We start from the raw sequence: 20,700 nt of genomic DNA, 5'->3' as shown, positions 1-20,700 counted from the left end.
TGTGCTGACAAGAGGACTCTTCCAGATCCTTCTGGAGCTTCTCAATCAACTTCTTGTCCTCTTCAATCTCGGCGGTCATTGTGGCGGTTGCACCTTTCAGCTTTGCCTTGCTCCTCTGCCTATCTTTCTGTGACTTCTTGAGATCATCCACTTGGACCTTCAAGTGCTCCACCTCTACACAAAGGTTGTTTCTTTCAGCTCGCTTCTTCCTCAGAGCCGTTGCTAGAGCCTCTTTTTCTTTCCACTCTTGCTTCAGGGCAGCTTTGTGTTGAGCATTAGATGCATTTATCTTCTTCAATGCCTCTGCTGTGGCTCTTCTCTCCACCTCTAGGGCTTGAAGACCATCTGATTTCTCTGATTCCTCTGCCTATGAGACATAAAACAATAATTGTTTGTGGTCCGTGTTCAGTAGTTTTAATTACATAAGAGAAGTGCTAGGGTTTACTCTTAAACAATGAACAATCAAGCTTAAACAATGAGAAATCACAAAACACTGCTGTACAGCTGAAAATTAATAAAAGTATGACATGGCTCAGAAGCCATCCTCATCATAACCGCACTACTCTACAACGGTTTTGCACTCCCCGGCTCGTGATAGTGCAGTTTCAGAAGCACGTCAGAAACTATAGGTCGAGCTTTGGGTTACATAAAAGAGAGTGAGTGTTTCATTTGTCCGTTCTACTGGAGAAACTTTGCGGTGCAACATGGCAAAAGATTATTAGGTTCAGTTGATTATACACTAATGAAAACATAGTTATCAGTTTTATATCCCGTTTCTGCAAATTGATTCCACAAAAATACTACAAACTGTCCTTTCAAAACGATGAAGGTGGGGAGATGTATGAACAAAATTTGACAGAAGTATCAGCTGCATTATTTGACTTTCTCATTTTATTTCTTACCTCACTGATGGACATGTAGCTGTAGTTCTCTGCTGTTGGAGACAGAGGGCTGCTCCTGAACCTCCTCCAACTTTACTCAGGCATAGTCCTGAACCTCGTCAATATCTTCCTCTATCTCCTCTGCTATCTCCTCAAAGTCCTCTTCAACAGAAATGTCCTCACATGGACGCCCTGAAGAGCCCAGGTCCTGAAGAGAGAAAAGTCCTCTTGGTGTCACTTTGTTTGTTTTCTTCAATTGCTTGAATAAATGGCTGCTCCTTACTGATAATGTAGATTCAATGTATAGCTGGGTTAAAACCTGGCTTTTAGTATTTTTAAATAACTGCAACACGTGTCCTCTATTAATTCATTCGGTGTGTCCAACAGTGTAGTCAACAGGTGAATTGTGGCACATTAAGTGTCAGAGAGTGGTTTGATTCCACCGCCACATTCTGCATTCCACTTCAGAAACACCAGAAATTCCCTTTCCCCTATTGGTTTAAAGCAGTATTTCTCAAACTGTGGGGTGCGCAATTTATTGCGAACTTTACAAATTAAAAAAGTACAACGTACACGGACATAACACTAAGTCATGAATAAATACATGGCGAAATACCTGTACTTTCGTGTAAATGTTTACGTTACACCGTTAAAAGGTTACGTTTGTGCGTGTGCGACAGCCATACCTCCGTGAGATCGGCTTTTCTGCTGTTGTCTCTCTCAAAACGAAATACAGATCTAAGCTCAACATTGAGCATGAAATGAGAGTGGCCGTATCAAGCCGGCAACCCCATTTAAAAAAGATTTGTAGTGGAAAGCTCATTGCGGCCACTATGATACAACTTGTTGGCCAAAGATATGCAGTGTAAAACTCAGGAAAACTCTTCATTGACAAATCTTTTAGCTTGTTTTGTTTTTCACAGGTTGCAGTTAATTGTTATTATCCTGAAAAGATATTCAGTGCAAAAGAGGTTAATTGCAGCCACAATAAGCTATTTTGGGCCAAATATCAGTTATTTTTTGCACAGATATAACTTTATTTGCATTGTTCTAACAAAGTGATTGCACATTTTATTTGTTTTACTTGAAAGTGATTCACATATTTAATCAAACACTTACATATGTGTGATTTCTGATGACCTCTTTATTAAGGGACTTTGGCAGTCAGAGCAAAATGAACAGAGTAACATCCATAAAACTAAAATGTTGTGCAATAATGTGACTCTTTCACAATGTCCTTATTTCATAAGGACATTGTGAAAGAGTCACATAATGGAGCTATCAATAATAAAGTTAGTTTATATGATTGCTGCAAAGACTTTGCGATTAGACTGAAATTTGTGTAAACACTGATTATTTATCCTTCAGTTGTCATTACAGCCCAAAATCACAAATCCTCAGAGGGCTTCACAATCTGTACACATACGACATCGTCTGTCCTGGGACCTCACGTCTCACAGAAGATTGAGTAATACTTTTACGTCCAGGAATGAGATTTTCACAACGAAGCACTTGAATGTAGCACCGGGCCCCCTTCAGCAGCTGTCCAATGAGAAGCCAGGATGCTGGAGCGCGTGTGTGTTCCTCGTGCGTGAGGGTTGAAGCGAAGACGCGTGAGCGAGGCGACAAGCTAGAATTCCGCTCAGTTAGAGGTAAGATTGACAAAACAGCTCGTAAACACAGACGTTACATTAATATAAGCATTTTCGACCATGTTAGGATCGTCATCAGTAACGAGTCGTGTTATCTCACTGTTGTGACAGGCCGTCGGGGAACTGCCTAAAAGACACTTTTAAAAACCCGTAAGCTAACGGTAGCTAATATTAGCTTATCAAAGCAGCTAGCAGGAGGCAAGTAGCCGTAACCAGATTGACGGGCAATTTTTTCTACTTAAGGAGAAGCCATAGCACCGTTGCCTCAGCAATTCATTAGCATACAGTATCCTAATTGTTGAGTGCGGATAGCGGATGTAACGTTATTGAAAGCTTGAAGTGGAAACCGTCGCACTTGTTGTGTTAGCTGAAGCATTGTTCACAGCACGTTGGATAGTAGCTTCCGGCTAACTAGCGTTAGCTCGCCCGGTTTGCTGCTGTCAGATTTAACTTAGTTGTCACCGCCCATACTAGGTAGGTATTAGTACGTGTTGGTTAGTATTCCGATGTTGCCATGTAGACTCATTAGACATTGCGTCATCGTTGGTTATATGTAACTGTCAGAGTCGGCAAGAGGCATTTTGCGCCTCGTCAAAGGAGAGATGCTAACTTTGGTTGTCCTCGCTTCGCCCAGCTGCCGTTAGCGTGTCAATGCGTCATCGGCCAGCGCTCGATCGACACTCGACACCGTGCTGCTGTTGATCAGTTCGCTCAGCTGGTTATGTTGTAATGAAATACGTCTCACATGTGGAATAATGCTAGTGAACAACAATTGACCCCCTTCACTCCGTATGTGGTTACTTTATCACTGGTTACTTTATCACTGTCTCTGACTCATGATTAGTATGTATCTAATGTAATTTATTCGTCTTTATCAGAGGAAGGAGCTACCACTTGGTAATGGACGCCAATAAAGGTAAAGACAAACTTATTTTAAGTTAACTTACCATACTAAATGAGATATTCAGTGGAGTATACCTTAGTTCAATCAACATCTGAAAGTCTAGACAAAAACACAACGTAACAAGTTGCACCAAGTATTTGTTTGAGTGCCAACGTATTGGATTGTGTAATATTAAGTGTATGGTGAGCCACAATCAAACATTATGAATGAATTATTGTCAATAGAAAAACAATTTATGTAATGATTAACCTGCAACAATGTTCTTTGTTGGTTTTGGCAGGTAAAGGGGAACAAGGGATGCCAAATCCAGGTGGGCAGATTGAAAAGGTCGGCAGCCACTTCTTGGAAAGGTCAGTCCATCTGTTTTATATTAGGTTTGTGTAATTCTGAGATAAAAGGTAAACATTTAAAGGTTTCCATAACGTGACATGCAGCAGTTGCCCTACTAACTAGGATGGCATAATGGTGACTGTTTTGCTTCGGATCCAATATGGCAAACAGTGTAACTGTTTTGAGGAACCCAAAATGTATGTTATTTAAAATGTATCTAAACTGTGGTTATTAGTATAAAACATTTGTGTTTATATGTTCATTTGACATTATTTACTCCCTGTGCAGATACATTAGCTATTTGAGAAAGTTTTGATCACAATTTACAGTTGCATATTGATATAATTGGCACACACCAGTCAAAAGATGGCAGTTACAATAACTTCCTCATGACTTAAACATGGTGTTGTATTAACCTAGGTGGTATTGGTAAGGTTTACTTGTGATCTGATGGGAATGTTATCATTTAGGACTGTGACCTTGATGTTGATCAGAAAAAGAAACTATATATATATACTTAATTAAATACTCTTAAATCAAATGGCATTCTTCTGCCATATACATATATACATCATTAAACAAAATGTTTCACACTTTGAATTGAATTGTGTAAGAATTGGTTCACATTTTACTATGAAATCATAGATCATATTTTTCTTTTTCTCTAAATGATTTTCATCCAAAGCAATTCTCTTCTCTTATAGCATGCTTCCCAAAGTAGTGAAGAGGCGAGTGCATGCCTTGAAAAGGCTACAGGTGCAGTGTGCCAACATAGAGGCTAAATTCTACGAGGAGGTCCATGAGCTAGAGAGAAAGTATGCTGCCCTCTATCAGCCACTGTTTGACAAGGTACACTAGAGTTTTTATAAGAGAACTTTTAAGCTTTTTTTGTTTTTTAATTGTTCCCTGCACTAATGGGTGGTTAAGTGTGTCTCTCTGCTCTGAGGTCAGTGAGGATGCATCCTTGGTGCTAAATTGAAAACTGCTACAACGAGTAGTCTTCTGTACTTTTGTCAGTCAAGGCTATTTCCAGAGCTAGTGACAAGAACTCTGCCATTCTTAGTCACACTGAAGACTTGTGTGTGTGTGTGTGTGTGTGTGTGTGTGTAAATATACAGCCGTGCAGCTGCTTGCTGTAATTATTATTATAGTTTGTGGAAATATACATACATTTGATGCTAATATTCCGAAATGCCTCCCTGACTTTGTTGTCACAGAGAAGTGATTTTGTCACGGGAACAGTGGAACCCACAGATGAAGAGTGTGAGTGGCACAGTGACGGAGAGGAAGAGGAGGAGCTAGCTGTAAGTACAAGTTTGCCAAATCCTACTAAAGGAAAAGAGAATTTTGTTTTCTTCTTACAATCACACAGGTTGCTTGAATCTCATCAATGATACCAAAAGTCTGCTGAAATGGTCTCACAGGAAACAACAGGATTGTGGGAAATATGTTTTTAATGAGCATTACTAGGCAAACAAACTGTGATGACTGAATTGTAAAATATCTTTATCTCAATGCGACTTCTATCAAGGTTCCTGCTAGTCCATAAAGTCTTAAAAGGTTCAAATTTTTGTATATAAAAAATGTCTTAATTGCACAGATCAGAACAGTGGAAACTACAACACTCGTATTTTGTTAGCGACCGGGGTGCTCGGAGCAGATACAAGCTAGTGACGACAATTAGCTCTTCAACTAAGGTTACACAGTATGGATGCAACTGGTACCAATCAATGTATAAGAGGCACATTGTATTTTCTGCATTACGTGTTTCAAACTTGGCAAGATGAGAATGAATGCCGAATCCCACATACGAGTGAGGCTGAGCGTACATAGTACAGTTTCAGTTTTCTGAGTGTTGCTGTCCCAGTGTAAAAAGCTGGACGCTTATTCTAACAAACACAAAACTGCCGAGTGAAACCACATACAAAGTAATTGCTGTGTTTGTTTGTTTTTCTTTCAATTTGGGCTTTAGAGTTTGTCTTACATTTTATTCTGAGTGGGTTTAAAAAGTCCTAAATCTAACTTTCCTGAAGCTGTAGCAACTCTGTCTTGAAAGCTTAACTAACTTGTTGTTTAGATTTTAGTGAACATTGAATTTTGATAAGTGCTCTGCCCACTTCCTGTAGCAGGAGGTAAAGGAAAAAGCTGCAATTGAGGATTCAAAGAAAGAGGAAGCCACGCCAAGGGAAGATCCAAAAGGCATCCCTGAGTTCTGGCTCACCATATTCAAGAGTGTGGACATGCTCAGTGACATGCTGCAGGTACATTTATATGATTGATAGACATGTCAACCCATTTCTGAACCGTTTCATGTCTCTGATCTGATTGTTTATCTACCACCAGGAACACGATGAGCCCATCCTAAAGCACCTGAAAGACATTCAAGTCAAGTTTTCTGAGCCAGGACAACCAATGGTCAGTTTCATCATGTTATAATAATGAATTTATATTATTCCAAGTTGATAAACTAGAATTCAAATTGTCTATTTATCTTGGTCTTCCCCCTCAGAGTTTCACATTAGAGTTCCACTTTGAGTCCAATGGTTACTTCAACAATGCAGTCCTCACTAAAGTCTACAGGATGAAATCAGAACCTGATGATTCGGACCCTTTCTCATTCGAGGGGCCAGAGATCATCGACTGTGAAGGGTGAGAGAAAGAGCAGACAAACATGATGGTTAAACTGTGGCTTTTACACAAATGATGTTTAGGGTTAGGAAAAAGTAGAGATTGTGTGCTTTGTAAAACATTTCTGTTCACTCTTACTATATTCATCTCTTGACTTGACATCCCATATATCAGCCTCCTCTTGGCTCTTCTACCACCTGTTACCTTTTTTGGGTCTTTGCTCTCTGCCGGCTCTCACTATTTTGTACATCTCTCCTCAGCTGTCAGATAGACTGGCACAAGGGGAAGGATGTGACAGTGAAAACTATTAAGAAGAAGCAGAAGCATAAAGGCCGTGGCACTGTCCGCACAGTTACCAAACAGGTCCCCAATGACTCGTTCTTCAACTTCTTTAACCCGGTCAAAGGTGAGAACACACAGAAATAAATGCACACACAATGTAGTGAATTTCTTCAAAGCAGTTAGTCATACTCTCATAGTAGTAACTCTTTAACTTGAGCTCTGTTAGCTGTGTACACAGGTTGTACACAAACTTCTCGAGCAAACCCTGAATTACTGAAACTCACACAAATACAGTGTTGCTTGACAGTCAACATGGCTGTGTTCATCTGCAGACGGTGTCGCAACATGTTGGCATGCACGTCATGGTTAAACCAACGGTCACTGAGTTGAGCTGAATTCAACAGCAGGTGGCGACAGACTCCAGACCTGCGTCAGATTGTGTCACTCTGCTGTGTGTAGGCGGAACAGTCAGCATGCTCGTGGATGTTAGATTGTGTACATGAAGTTGCACTCACTGGAACGTTGAACTTTTACATCAACTTTGGTTTTACAATAATTTTTTTGCTTGGAGAGTTAAGGAGCTTGTGTGGTGGTAAACAGTTAATGAGTGCTATAAATGACTGAAACTTTGAGGCAAAATTGCAAGAGCACTAATAGAAGAAAAAAAACATCTAACTAAAAACATTTACGAATGAACGATGTGAGTAAGAAAATCAGTAAGTGTTAACATCTCAAAGAGCTTCAAGAGAATAAATAAAAGAACATTTCACAGACAGTACTGTAAAAGCATTTACAACAGCAGATGAAATGCCGCGGTTTTGCTTAAAAATAGATACATACATTTTAGAATAATTCTGCCTAAATTTTAGTTTATTTAAATTATAAAATCAAACTTTAAATTAATTTGGTAGCATTACCGGTGTGGTTAACCTCATCCAAGGTGAGGGGAAATCAGTCTAGAAGTCTTTTCAGTTTGACTTTGAAAATATCTTGAAATGAGTCATTCTCTCTCAAAGGATCAGTAATTTAGGCAGAATACACCTTTAATTACGGTGTCCTGTGTTGTCAACCAACCTGTCAGACATGCTTGCACTTTTTCTGATTTTGTGAAGTTAACCTGATCACTCATTGGCTTAGAAAATGTTTGTCTTACTGGTTCTGTGTCAAGGCCTCGGTTTATGACTGGTGGATATAAATGGCTCTTCTTCAAGTGTGTTCAGGTGTGCCGTACTGTGGTCGAGATGTCTATTAATGAAGTAGCCATCACACACACACACACACGAAGAGGCCATGTGTCTCGACTGCTGAGCCGTTCACGATGTGTGAACAAGAGTTACTTGTTTCATTTGTTTGGATTCAAATGTAGTCTTTTTGTGCGTTTTAAGTTAATGTTAAAACAAATGAAGTAGTGGACCCCAATGTTGGAGTAAATATTGAAACACCGATGCGTATACTATACTGTAGAAGGTGTACAACATATTGAAGGAGTAACAAAGCCATTTCCTCTATTACAGTATTGTTGCAAGAAGAGGAAAGATGATGTCACCTTTAGTCAGTTTATTGCCAGGGTGGTGACAACTGTTTGCTATCGTTCACTTTGATGATGTGAACTTGCGTTGTGATGTCTTGGATAATAAGCATGGTTGTTGCCTTAAATGGTCCTTCAGATGTTGGTTGAATCACAGCTAAATTCATAGCTAATTCCAAAGCTGCCATAAAACAGGTGTAACATCCTCTGTGACTGGTCATTTTGTAACAGCCTCTGTGACTGGTCATTTTAAATGAATGTGCCTTTTCAAATCCATTTGTAATTGTCATTATACCGTTTATGTCCTTTTTCTTACAGCTTCACCAGAAGGAGAAATGGTGAGTAAATGTAGCTTGTTTTTCATAAAATCCACACCCCATTTTATGTCGTCTTCTATTAACATAATTCCATCAGATTTGTAGTAGTGTTAAACAAGTCTGTGTGTTCATGTTTTATAGGACGAAGACTCTGAGTTCACCCTAGCCACAGACTTTGAGATTGGGCATTTCTTCCGTGAGAGAATAGTTCCCAGAGCGGTGCTGTACTTCACTGGAGAGGCCCTGGAAGATGACGAGAGTGTGAGTGTTTTTCCTCCAGCACGCGGTTACTCTTGAACACAGAAAAAGCTCAAGCATGGGATGTTTGCAAACTGGGGGAAAAATCTTTTGAGGACGTTTAGCTAAACTTGTCATCACTGTTTGACCACGTGTGTGTTTTCACTGTTGTTGTTTTTTTCATGCAGTTTGAAGAAGAGGAGCTGGAGGAGGGAGATGAAGAGGTTAGTAATGACACTGAGTTTGATCGGCTATACCACACAGCTGGGCAACACTGTTTACACAGTACTCTGCAACTGTGCCAGCATACACATCACTGCTAAACCACATAATAATAATTATACGTTTTATGATAATCTTGTCTTTGTGTCTCAGGAGCAAGATGAGGAGGATGATGACGACGATGATGAGGGAGACTTGGACCCCAAGGTCAGTTGGAATTCTCTACTTTTTTATGTTTTTAACTAAGTGTTTTCTTTACTCTTTTTTTTTTTTTTTTTTTCTTTACTGTTATTACTTTTGCATCAGTGACAGTGGTGCTAATCATGTAGCTCTTTGGGCTTATCGTAAACCCCCTGGAACACCGCAATGCTGTGCAGCAGTTGTGTTGTGGTCAGAGAAGACTTGTAGCAGTGCCTCCGTGGGGGCAGTATGTCAGTAGTAGCAGGGATCAATATAGCCAGACCCCTGAAAAATCAATTTTAAAGCTGACTCTGAGGAGCTGGAGATAAAACACAAGGTATTACTGGCCGTTGCGTATTTAAATGAACCTGTGATTACGCGTTTGTTTGTACGAATGGACACGAGACAGAGGTGCCAGATTTAGCTGTTGTTAACTAGCGGAAATCAGGTCAGAGACAAATGTTATCGACACAGCAGTTTAAAAGTGAGTGAATGGGACAGAGACCTTCATGTCAAATCAAGATTACAGCACAGCTACCAATGTGTAGAATATTGAAGTTCAACTGTACACACGAGTAACATTGTAACATTAAGGAGTTTTTTGAAATATTTAATGCCTCGTCAGATACGTTCACCGTTGTGACATCACCACGGTAAAGAGAAAAAGAAAAAAGATGAGGGAATAGTTTTGTTTTTGGATAAAACTCTTACTCTGTGATTCAACCTAATTGACAGATGCGTTGATGTGTATATGGCAGACTTTTTAAGAGGCGCTTCTCTTGCCTCCTTTTACTCTCACAGGCCATTGACTAGACATTTGAATGTAATGACCAGAGCCATTTATTTAGTGGTTTATTTGGACCAAGATGACTGCTCCATTATGAGCTATTGCAGCCTGATAGTAAGTAGGTGCATAACGTGGCCTGTAAGCAGTTTTATCGGCAGTGACCAACAATGCTGCTTTGTCTGAATGAGTTTTTCTCTCGTGCTACCTACTGTCCGCTCATCAGTTAATGTGCTTCAGGAATTCAGTGTGCTCATTCACCCAATTCAGCAATGTTTCACTGTCATTTCTGACTGTGACGATTAAACTTGTGCATATTGTTGTCTCTCCCATCCCTGGATTCCCCTCCATTACAGGCATAATCAATCATTCTCACCCAATGCAATTTCTAGGTAAGGGAGAAATGCGGATGGCGTCCCACATTATGCACGGTCTAGTCCATTTGCTCTGATCTATGATTCTGGCTGCCTCTCTCTTTCACTACATCCTGGATTCTTCCAGTAGTCTGAACATTTTAGGAACCTCAACTCACATCTTGGGTAGATTCGGGTTTTATTCTCCCTCTTCTGTCTTTGCTCTGTACATCTTTTAGTTTTTCCTCCTGTTGTCCCATCCCAGGTTTCTAACATTGTACCCTTTACTGTAGCAAAAAAGGTGCTTTCATTCATTCTCTAGCGTCTGCTTTCTTGTTAGCCTCTTCTAGTTGCTACTTAATGCCCAGTGGCCTCATTAGCTCTCCTGCGTCTTGTTTTCTAATCTGGTCTCTCTGTCTGCTCCCAACAGAAAGAACAGCCCCAGCCTGCCGAATGCAAACAGCAGTAACCGTGGTGTTCGGAGGCGGTGGTGACCTGCTGTCCGTCAAATCAGTTCTTAACCAGTTCTTAGCCAATCAGCAAGTCCTCCTACTCTTGCAGGCCTCACCCTTTTATGAACTCATCTGAACGCAATAGAACGCAAACCAAACTGTGTGTTTACTATGTGCATGACTTCTTTTTCTTTTGTCTTGCGCCCATCTCACCCCCTATTTGATTAAACTACCTGAGCATCACATAGGGACAGTCTTTGGTGAGGTGGAGTAGGTTACTACTGCCAAGAACCTCAGAATATCATGAAAGAAATGGATCCCAGCTTAAGTATTCATTGAAATAAATTGGTTACTCAGGGTTTTTTAATGCCAACAAGAGAAGTTTGAGTTTACCAGGAAACTGTTGAACAAGTCTGACTTGATCTTTCACTGGGGGAGTGTTTTTCTTTTGTTATGGTGTTTTTTTTTTTTTTAAGAGACATTCAATGTATCGTTTTGAATTTAATTTACTTTTTTAAATGGTCATATGTCATTGGACTATTTATTCTGGTGTCTGTGGTGCATTTCGGGAGCTCTTCGGGGCCAGCAGTTATAGGCTCATTTTCATTGGGTCAAATCCTATTTGGGCATTGCAGGTCAACAAAACTTGAATACTGCCACATCAATTTTTTAAGAATTATGTTATGCATTAATACTGCTTATTTACACGCAGGCTTATTTGGCCTAACAAGCATTTAATCTGAGCACACTGATTAATAACTGATTAATAGTGACACGCATGTGGTTATACCGCAAAACTGTCACGTAGAGCTGACGTCTACCCTGGTTCTGCCATCACCCCTGAAATGCTCTTGAGTTTGTGTCAAGGATCATAGCAACATTTTAAGAAAACAAGGCATTTGAAAAGTAGCCGAGCCCAAGCATGTCATTCATTCTGGGGAATGTCTCCCTAAAACATGACTCATTTAAGCAGATGCAGTAGTTGACCTGCAACCTTTTTTGGTTATCATTTCTGCTATGTATCTAGTACTTAACACATGTAATTTACAGTCTGATGGGACAGGGTGCAGGATGTTTGAATCAAATGTAAATTCCGTTGCCAAAATGAAAGACAAAACACGCCGTCCTCTTTTAATTAAATTGTTTGCCAATTGTCATTAACAAAATGTAATCTAATTCAGTATTTACAATTGTTTAAGAATATATAAATATTTCTGTTATTGTCTAATGAGTCAGTAGAATGTCTGTGGAAAACAAATGGAAGAGGTTTGCCAATGTATTTTATATACTGCACTTGGATTTTGGCAGTTTGATTGGGACACCTTTGCCTGGTCAGCGATAGCAATTTCAGAGAAAATAATACCCACCCCGTCTCTCTTTTTTAAAAAGAACGATTGTAGATCATCTTGGACAGATCTTTCAGAGCCACGGTTGCCATCTTCAAATCTACCACATTGGACTGTGTACTAGCAATGGCCTTAACTGGTTCTTATTCACAATTTGTTACTTGCGCAATATTTCTTTTCAATTTGTACAGAGTTAGTTAAAAAATATTCTATTAAAGTTGTGCGACATGGAAATGGATTTGTTTCCCGTGTGTGTGTGTACGTGTGTGTACGTGTGTGTGTGTACGTGTGTGTATCATTTATTGCTTTAGCAGCAGTGCTTCCCAAACATCTTGTGACCCCTTGCAACTCTCGTCATTGGTTAACGGAAAGTCTATTTTACAACACATTTTGACTTGTGACAGGAAACCATTGGTCTAATAACTTCGTCTCCCATTAAATCTGTGACAGTGCATCATGCACAAAACCGGGATCCTGAAACTGAAGCAGCAACAAAATGACCTCTAATAATTGTATTATTTTCACTTTTCCTACTGTAACATGTCTGCATGTTATCAGCAAAACGAGACACTTGATCACCAGTGGCGCTGCCCAATAGTCCCCAGTCATACTGGTCTTACTGGCCAGCTCACAACTGCTCTCTTGCTGATGGAGTGTGTGCTCAGGTAAGTTTCCCTGGGTGAATGCACATGCTGTTGACAGCATAATGTGACCTCACTCATTGACTTCACTATTAGGCATCAGGTGATGATTTGCAAATTATTAGCAGGAGCTTAGAACAAAGCGTGCAGTCACAGCCTCAACATGCCGGGCTTGGAGCGCCGGCACCGACCCGTCTTTTCCTCTATCCCCATGGTGACGTAGCAGCATTGTGGTATCCAGGCCGGAGGAATTTGCTCATGCTCTGCCCAACATCAGGCAAGGCAACCAGAATGTCCGGAATTCTGTCTTGCAGATAGCGGAAGCATGTACGCTCCTCTGAGGGACCCTTGTAATGCATTGTGGGAGATAATGGCTGAGTGCTCTGAAGGTTCTGGAGGAGGGTGGGAGACTGTCTTAGCAACCCAAGTTTTCTGCCAAGTGCTGAAAGACTGGTGCGCTCTTATCCTGTCACCTCGTCCAGCAACACCTCCAACTGTGTGTTTGTTTCAGTCTTCATGGGAACAGAGGTGACAACATGCGACAGTGTGAGAAAACAGAAGTTCATGACGAGGTCACTGTCAACACGAAGTCCGTAACGTGTTAAAATGTAAGAGTGGTTTTGATGTTGTGGAGGGAATGAGTAGGCACGGAGACTCCTAATCCAACAGACGAACCACAAACTGAAATCTCTCCTGTCTCTGTAATTTTGGGGGTTTTGCTTTACTGACTTTGGAACAAGACACTATTCATACTGAGGCTGCTGTGTGGGGGTAGAGGATTGCCTCACTGTAACAAGGAGTCCAATTGTGTCTGAAAAACTCTTTTCTGTTCTTTCTGAAAGGCAGCCAGGGAAATGGAACTGTATAGTAAACTCTCTGCTTCCAGTTTACAATGAAAATTGAGACTTACGGTGCCAAACAAAATTGCAATGTGTACCTTTTAGAATACCAACGTAATGGACATAAGTACAGCAAGCAAGCAGTAATATACTTATGAAATGATAAACTGTACATTTAAAGGTGACATCTTGAGATCCTGAAAGTAAGGGCGGTGGTCAGCAGCAGGCTGTTCAAAAGACGAATGTCAAGTCAACTCGTCAGGCCCCGTCGTAAGAAAAGAAAATGAAGTCACCGGGGAAACTGCTGTTTGTGGGAACCAAGTACCTTTGTTGCATTTTTGTTTCAATTCCGTAGTCATTTCAAGCCAAACCATGATGTTTTCTACTAAACCTAACCAAGCAATTTGGTTGCTTAAAAAATAAACTGTCAAACAGCGACCACAGTCCAGGAGAAATGTGAAACCTAATCGAGAGTGCAGTTTAGATGTACAGTGTTGGATCGTGATTTTGTAGAAGACAGGTTTGGAAAAAAGAGAAACTACAGCGAGGCTGTGTCTTCGATGCTCTCTTTGACATCCTCTGAACACTCCTCAGATGTTTGATGTTCTGTCAAGTGTGCACGTGCATGAATGGATGCACAGAGACGATGTATCAACAAGGCATATAGAAGAATGGCGTTCGGTGGACTCAAAGGGAGATGATCTCTGAGCTTTGCACATGACCGGCGCAGTGGAACAAAGGGAAGTATTCAGACCGCTATGATTATCCCCAAATGATGCTTTCTGGCCTCATCTCATCCTCATCCAGCAGAAGTGTTTGGTTGCAGTCTTCTGGCCGACCTGCCTCCCAGCTGCAGCTGCACCCACTGTCCAACTCTTGGCTCCAAGGTGCTTTTGGCTGAGCCTGTACGTGTACGTGAGCACACAAGAGTGTGCGTGAACGAGCTCGTCTGTGTGGGGTCTTTTGTATCGCCCTGCTCCCGGTCGGAAGTGGTGTGAGCCAGATTGAGTTCCAGAGGAAGAAGGGTATAGAGAGGCGCTTTATACTGCTGACGCGGGTCGGTGTTCGGAACTGAATGAGTTGAACTAAAGAGCCCATTGCATCTTAGATCTGATAACGTGGCTGATGGCATTGACACAAGAACTCAGCTTTGCACACATTTCGATCATTCTGTCAGTTTATCAGATGCAGGTGCATGAATACAAAACTGAAGATATTTTCTCCAAATCTTTTTTTATTTTTAGCCACTCTACGGTGTGGCTCAATGGACAACAATGTCGGTCAGTCGGTCCGCCACTCTGTCCAGGTTGAAGTATGTTAATAGGTAATGGATACGTTTGTACAGACATTCATGGTGCCCAGAAGATGAAGTGATCCACACCCTGCAGAGGACTCATGGGAAACCTCAGTAAAGCCACTGTCCTTGGGCTAAGCAGTGCACAATCTCCTCCAGAAGTGAGACCAAACAAGGATGTGACTAGCACTTCAGCGTGGGTTTCACTATATGTTCTCCATCGTCTCAAGATGAAACTCTTTCAAATCCCTCCAATCGTCCTCCTCTGCACTGTTTAAATGTTGACTGTGGGCGTCAGGTAATGAAAATATGGAGGGATTTACACTTATGTTCGCCGAAGCAAAATCAAATCCTTTTCAATTATTTATTTTTTGACTCATTTTGGACTGGAGCATGTTTGAGTGGGATGTCTTTGGACGAGTGTGTGGAAATATGGAGAGAATGTGTAAACTCTTTTTAGAAGAGAAGTGGGACTAGATTTAAACCTGACTTGACTTCCATGTCACTGTTTCTCTCAAACTACATTTGGAAGAAACACCCGAAGGAACTGTGGGAGAAACAAAATCATGTCATTGAAAAGTAAGCCAGCGTATGAGAGTTATCAGGAAGCTCTCCACAATCTGTTTCATTAAAGTGACTTTAACCGGGACTACTTTGTTCTGTTCTATTCATATCTGTGTGCTTAACATGAAGAGCTATAAACAATGAGCAATATAATCCTGCTAATCGTATTTGCTCTACTGCATTATCACCAGTTACCTTTCTGCCTGGTATGTGTGGGAAAGCAAGCTACACACCCAATCACAGCATAGCGACAGGGCAGCACACCTGTCTGGATTTATGAATGGAACGGTGAACGAACAGGGAACTAGGTGTGGTATGTTTAACCTGAATCACACGCCTCCATTTCTGAGCACACATAAAGTCAGAGCTGAACTATTTTACAAAGGCAAGAGAATCAGAGGCAAGGCTTGTTTGAATATATATAAACTGTGCATGTTGTGTAACGCTCTGCATGCATATTTTTCTCTAATTATAGAGATTTAAATTCTCTGCACCGTGGCATAAAATTGCATCACATATTTCTTGTTAGGTCTTAAAATCCCTGGGCGTAAATTCAAGGTAATCATTGATTGAATCGAGAGACTTGATTTTGATCGATGGCCCCCAGTCAAAGTCAGACTTGTTGAATCACGGCTTCATAAATAAGCAAAGATTAAGGGAGAATTACTAATTCATAATTTCTTCACTGCCCCGCTTGGCTTTATGTGGATTATCTGACAATGAACAATTGTCCTAGTGTTCTTCTTCAAGTCCACTTGGTTTCGGCACAAACCTGTGGAGCACTGACCTAAACAAGGTTAAACCATCAAGCCTAAAAGTACAGACCGCGGCCCCGCTCCGACCACAGCTTAGTTTGGTTCAATGGAAGGACTCTAGGTTGATCATATAAGCCGCAGTGAAGCTATGCAGACAGCAGAGTGAACGCTACATTCCTGGCAGGGAGAGGGATCGCATACCTGCATACCTGCCATTCTTCTCAGAGTCAAATTGCCAAGTATGAGGTGCTGGACTCCTGGATCACATCTCATAACTCACCGCAGTGTCTTCCTGTAGCTCACGTGTGTCATACATGAGTGTCATGTCTGTTAAGAAAGTGGACCGACTGCATAGTTTACACATCTTTGTGATTAAGTATGTGTAAATAATCGTGGGAAACAACAATTAGCGTGTTTAATATGCAATGACATTTATGAGATTGTCTCTTCTGTTCAGCATTCTGGAAACACATACCAAACTATTAAGGCCAGTGAAGGAATGTAACTGAATACATTTCCTGTGTGTACTGTAGATCAGTACAATTACATGCACTTAGGGACACAATGTGCTTCTATTTCACTACATCTTAAAGGTTCTCTTTTTTAACATTCAAACACTGATATAGCAGTAAATAACTGTTTGCTCTGTAAAGATGCAGAGTAATGTCAAGCTGAGCAGAGAAGGAAGTCGCTCTGCCTCTGTGTGTGTTGTTATCAGAGCGTCTCTGCGCTTTGTTGACATAGACATAGACTTTGCATACCCTGGTCATGTATGTGCATGTGCGAGTGCCCCACTGGCCGGCACATGGCCTTCACTCACTGCTCTCATATGGCAGTTATATCCGATAACGTCGCTGCGCAAACGTAGCACCCAACCTCTGGTTCCCTCTCAGCTTAATGCAAAGTAAATTACAAGTAAATTAGGTTTGACTAACCCTAATAAATTAAGTTGATCCGACTCAAGTCAATTATATTGGACCAACATAATTGCTTATTGCTTAAAGAAAGCAGTTTAATCGTGTGGAAATCCTTTCCATGATTTTATTAAGTTAGTTGAAAGCGTCGATTTTTTTTTTGATACCATCATAGTAACTGTCCGGTTCATCATCAGATGAATTGTTTTCATTGATCTCCAACAGTTCCTCTTTAAGAATTGTTTTTGACCGAGTGCTGCCTTCATCAGCCATTTGTTCTTTTTCCCACGCTGCTGAATGCCAGCGTGGCCACAGACACACACACACAGGGCTTATCAGAACAATGCCTCAAATAGCTCCGGAGTCTCATCACAAGGGCATGTCACCAAAGAGCAGAAGAGGATGTGTGTGTGTGTGTGTGTGTGTGTGTGTGTGTGTGTGTGTGTGTGTGTGTGTGTGTGTGTGTGTGTGTGTGTGTGTGTGTGTGAGTGTGTGTGTGAGGGAGAGAGGCCGAAGTCATAAACGTGTCACGGTTTGCAGCTGTTACCTGCGAGCTCTGCTGTACTTGTCAGCGGCTCATCACAGCCAGCTCATCCATACTGCTCCCCATTGTTAAGCTGACTATGTATAGTCCACTGTCTGAGGAGGGCTTCGTGATGCACATAAACGTAAAGTGCATGCATACACAAAATGCAACTTGCATTTAATTGTGTAGAAATAACTATTATGCAAAAGCCAGTTTAGGAAAATGTCCATTTCCAAAATACTTTCTGAGGTGTTATTTATCATGTATAAAACTATCAGCAGTATAATCAATCACTACCAAACTCTCGAGAATGTTCTCTTAGAAAAGTTGTAATTAACATTCGGAACATTAATATAGCAACAAATAACTATTCACTCTGTAAAGATACAGGGGAGTAATGTCGACCTGAGCAGGGAATTAAGTCGTTCTCCCTCTGTGTGTGTTGTTATCAGAGCGTCTTCTTGCTGCGTTCACATAGCCGAGCCGGCTGAGGGTACCCTGTAGTGCATGTTTGTGCATGTGAATGTCAGCACTGGTCAGCTCATGGCCGCCACTGCACTGCTCTCATACAGCTGATAACGCCCCGTGTTGAGAGCCATTGAGAGGCAATCAAAATGCTCCCAATCTCGGATCTTGCACCTGTAACATTACGATCTCGAAGATCTCTGTTTTGTGAGTCTTCGGGGGCAGCGGTGCCAATAAGGAGTAATTGCATGGTGTGTTTTGGAATCTCACTTCCTACAGATACAATTATGGAATTCCCTGGAATGTCGTCACGGACTCTCAGTTCGTAATAGTGCAAATGTAGGCGGTTTTATCAGTGGGCCATCGGATCAACCAGCAATAGTGACTTAATAGATATCGGGGAAAGGAAAATGTTCTAGATTTTTTAATTAATTTTGTACTTTTACTATCCTTTAAGTAATTACGATTGAGTATAACCTCATTATGAAAATATTCACTTACAGTGTTTTCTTAATGTACTGCTGGGTGTGACAGTTAATAGTCATCACCTTTAATTGCAGTTTATTGCTGCTGTCTTTCATCAAAGATCACATGATCACTTCATTTGAGTTGGGAGGGGGAATGTGTTAAATGCACAGATCACTATAACCTGTCTTTGCAGTTTTTCTGAGCGCTACAGAGAGTTTTAGTTTCTTTAATTAAACTAATTGTCTTGGTTGTCTGGTGGTTTTGGTTCAATTGCAGGATTAGATTAACTTTTTTAGTCCCCTAGCCCGACAGAGCACCTTGAATAACATATCCAAAATGAATCAAGAATATATCCTCAACCATAAGGCCTATATGTATATTTCTGGTCTCCTTTAAGAGATAAGAAGGAACTTTGCCACAAGGGGGGACTTTGTACTGTGTTCTTCAAGCAGTTAAAAAAAATAATTTATTTAAATTGGCCAATAACTAATAATAAATAAAATCCTTAAAAATATACACCCTGTTCAAATGTATAGTGACTTGTTCTCATTGGCTGTAACAACGTATATTCATTCATCAGAGCTCTTCAGTCATGTTTTGTGTAACCCTTGTGTAATTTCAATAAAATGTTGTATTAATAGAAATCGATTAATCTCAAACACAGGCTGCCGACTTATTTTCAGCCAAAACCAGTGAACATGTATTAAGGAGTTGACTTCCTTTGTACTTTATGTCTTTTGTGTGACAGTAAACACTCAGCAGCTTCATGCCTCGACATGACTACCAAACCTTGGGCCATTCTGGTCTTTCCACCTGCTGTTTTGTTCATACCCATGTGCTCATGTCTGCAAAACTCCATCATACTGAAGTAAACAAGATTGTTTTACCCCTGCACTATGTAACTCACGTTGTATCTGTTCATTTTATAATCAAAACCCTTCTGACTTGTTGCAGAAGACACATTATCTTACTTCCTGTCTCTGTGTGCGTCTCTGGGGGTTTTGTTTTGTCTATACGGAGACAGTGAGAACTGAAGGGCACTGATTTGAATACAAAGTTGTCACAACACACTTCCTGAGATCCATGACTCAATCTGACGCCCTCCAGAAGGAGTTGTACTTTCTCACAAGCTGGAAATACGAGGAAAACAGTGACACATTGGAGTTTTATTGGAGAGCTTATTAAAAGAATATGAAGTTGGCCAAAACGCTTTGTCTAAAGACAGCTGAGGGTGTACTGAATGAGTAGGGATCTTATGTTTACTAATATAACTGTTAGAGGCTACTTTCAGCATGTCACCCATTACTGCTTTATTCTTTTTTCTCTATCTTTTCAGAAACACGTACAAACACCACTGTGTATATCACCAACCCACAGGAAAAATAAATTATGATCTAATGATATAGACACAATAAAGCACATCAACATGTGCACACACACTCTGTCTCGCACACACCTGGCCCTCCTTTGGCAAGCAAACTCCTCCAAAGTAAGGCGCTCCACCACACACTGAGTCACTGCCTGGGCATGTCTGCAAGTCTCCACCACAAACCTATTTCAGCTCACATCTCCAGATCACTCACACACACAGACACACACATACTGCCAGGCAACAAAGAGAAGAAAAAACCTGAAACAAAGAAAGTGGTAAAGAGGCAGTGGTGCACCTCGCCACTAAACAGAAGCAGTCATGTTATTTCACTCTGTACACACATGTGGTTTCCTTTTCTTTGATATTAGAGGATTAAACTGACTGCCACATCCCGCTCCATGTCAATAATCATGGAGGGGTTGCTTAGCAGACAGCTCGCCATGCTGGTATGAGTGATTCACCATGGCTACGCCTTTGGTGCAGTCAAACGTCTGTGTGGCCATATGTTGATGTGTCTTATTGGGGGTTCTCTCTCACTCACAAAGTGGTTTTATTCCAGTAGGGTCACACGGATATTTACCGAATTACTGGAGAACTCGGGAGAAGTATATGTGTGTGCGTGTGTGTGTGTCATTGTGACATTTCACTTCCGGGAAACCGGAGGGGAGATATTTCCAAAATGTCTGAGGGAGGAGACTGATAGCGAGGCAGACAGGAGACCCTGAAGTGGGTGCTTAGTGCACGTTCCCCACTCTACACTGTATGA

The 20,700-nt window shown here is 41.0% G+C and overlaps 1 protein-coding gene across 2 annotated transcripts; it reads left to right on the top strand.

The window, feature by feature from the left end:
* Window positions 1–2,484: 2,484 nt before the first annotated feature.
* nap1l4a (nucleosome assembly protein 1-like 4a) lies at window positions 2,485–12,332 on the top strand. Of its 2 annotated transcripts, XM_079223470.1 has the most exons (15): window positions 2,485–2,533; window positions 3,412–3,449; window positions 3,718–3,787; window positions 4,472–4,616; window positions 4,985–5,071; window positions 5,894–6,028; window positions 6,111–6,182; window positions 6,277–6,416; window positions 6,656–6,801; window positions 8,524–8,543; window positions 8,664–8,783; window positions 8,948–8,983; window positions 9,135–9,188; window positions 10,302–10,337; window positions 10,729–12,332. In XM_079223470.1, the coding sequence occupies exons 2-14, from the start codon at window positions 3,434–3,436 to the stop codon at window positions 10,305–10,307; spliced, it is 1,047 nt and encodes a 348-aa protein (XP_079079596.1). In that variant the 5' UTR covers window positions 2,485–2,533; window positions 3,412–3,433; the 3' UTR covers window positions 10,308–10,337; window positions 10,729–12,332. The 2 variants fall into 2 exon arrangements, with proteins under 2 accessions (XP_079079596.1, XP_079079595.1); XM_079223469.1 differs by lacking the exon at window positions 10,302–10,337.
* Window positions 12,333–20,700: the final 8,368 nt, after the last annotated feature.

Source organism: Taurulus bubalis, assembly GCF_910589615.1.
Source record: "Taurulus bubalis genome assembly, chromosome: 9".
NCBI classification, from domain to species: domain Eukaryota; kingdom Metazoa; phylum Chordata; class Actinopteri; order Perciformes; family Cottidae; genus Taurulus; species Taurulus bubalis.
Note: the sequence above shows the minus strand (reverse complement) of the source record. Positions and strands in the feature narration are given on the sequence as shown.

What these genes read in the sequence shown, in the direction of transcription:
- nap1l4a (XM_079223469.1), top strand. An exon ending in CCCTGGAAGATGACGAGAGT is followed by an intron (nt 8,784 to 8,947) that starts GTGAGTGTTTTT and finishes TTTTTCATGCAG; the next exon opens with TTTGAAGAAGAGGAGCTGGA. An exon ending in TGGAGGAGGGAGATGAAGAG is followed by an intron (nt 8,984 to 9,134) that starts GTTAGTAATGAC and finishes TTTGTGTCTCAG; the next exon opens with GAGCAAGATGAGGAGGATGA.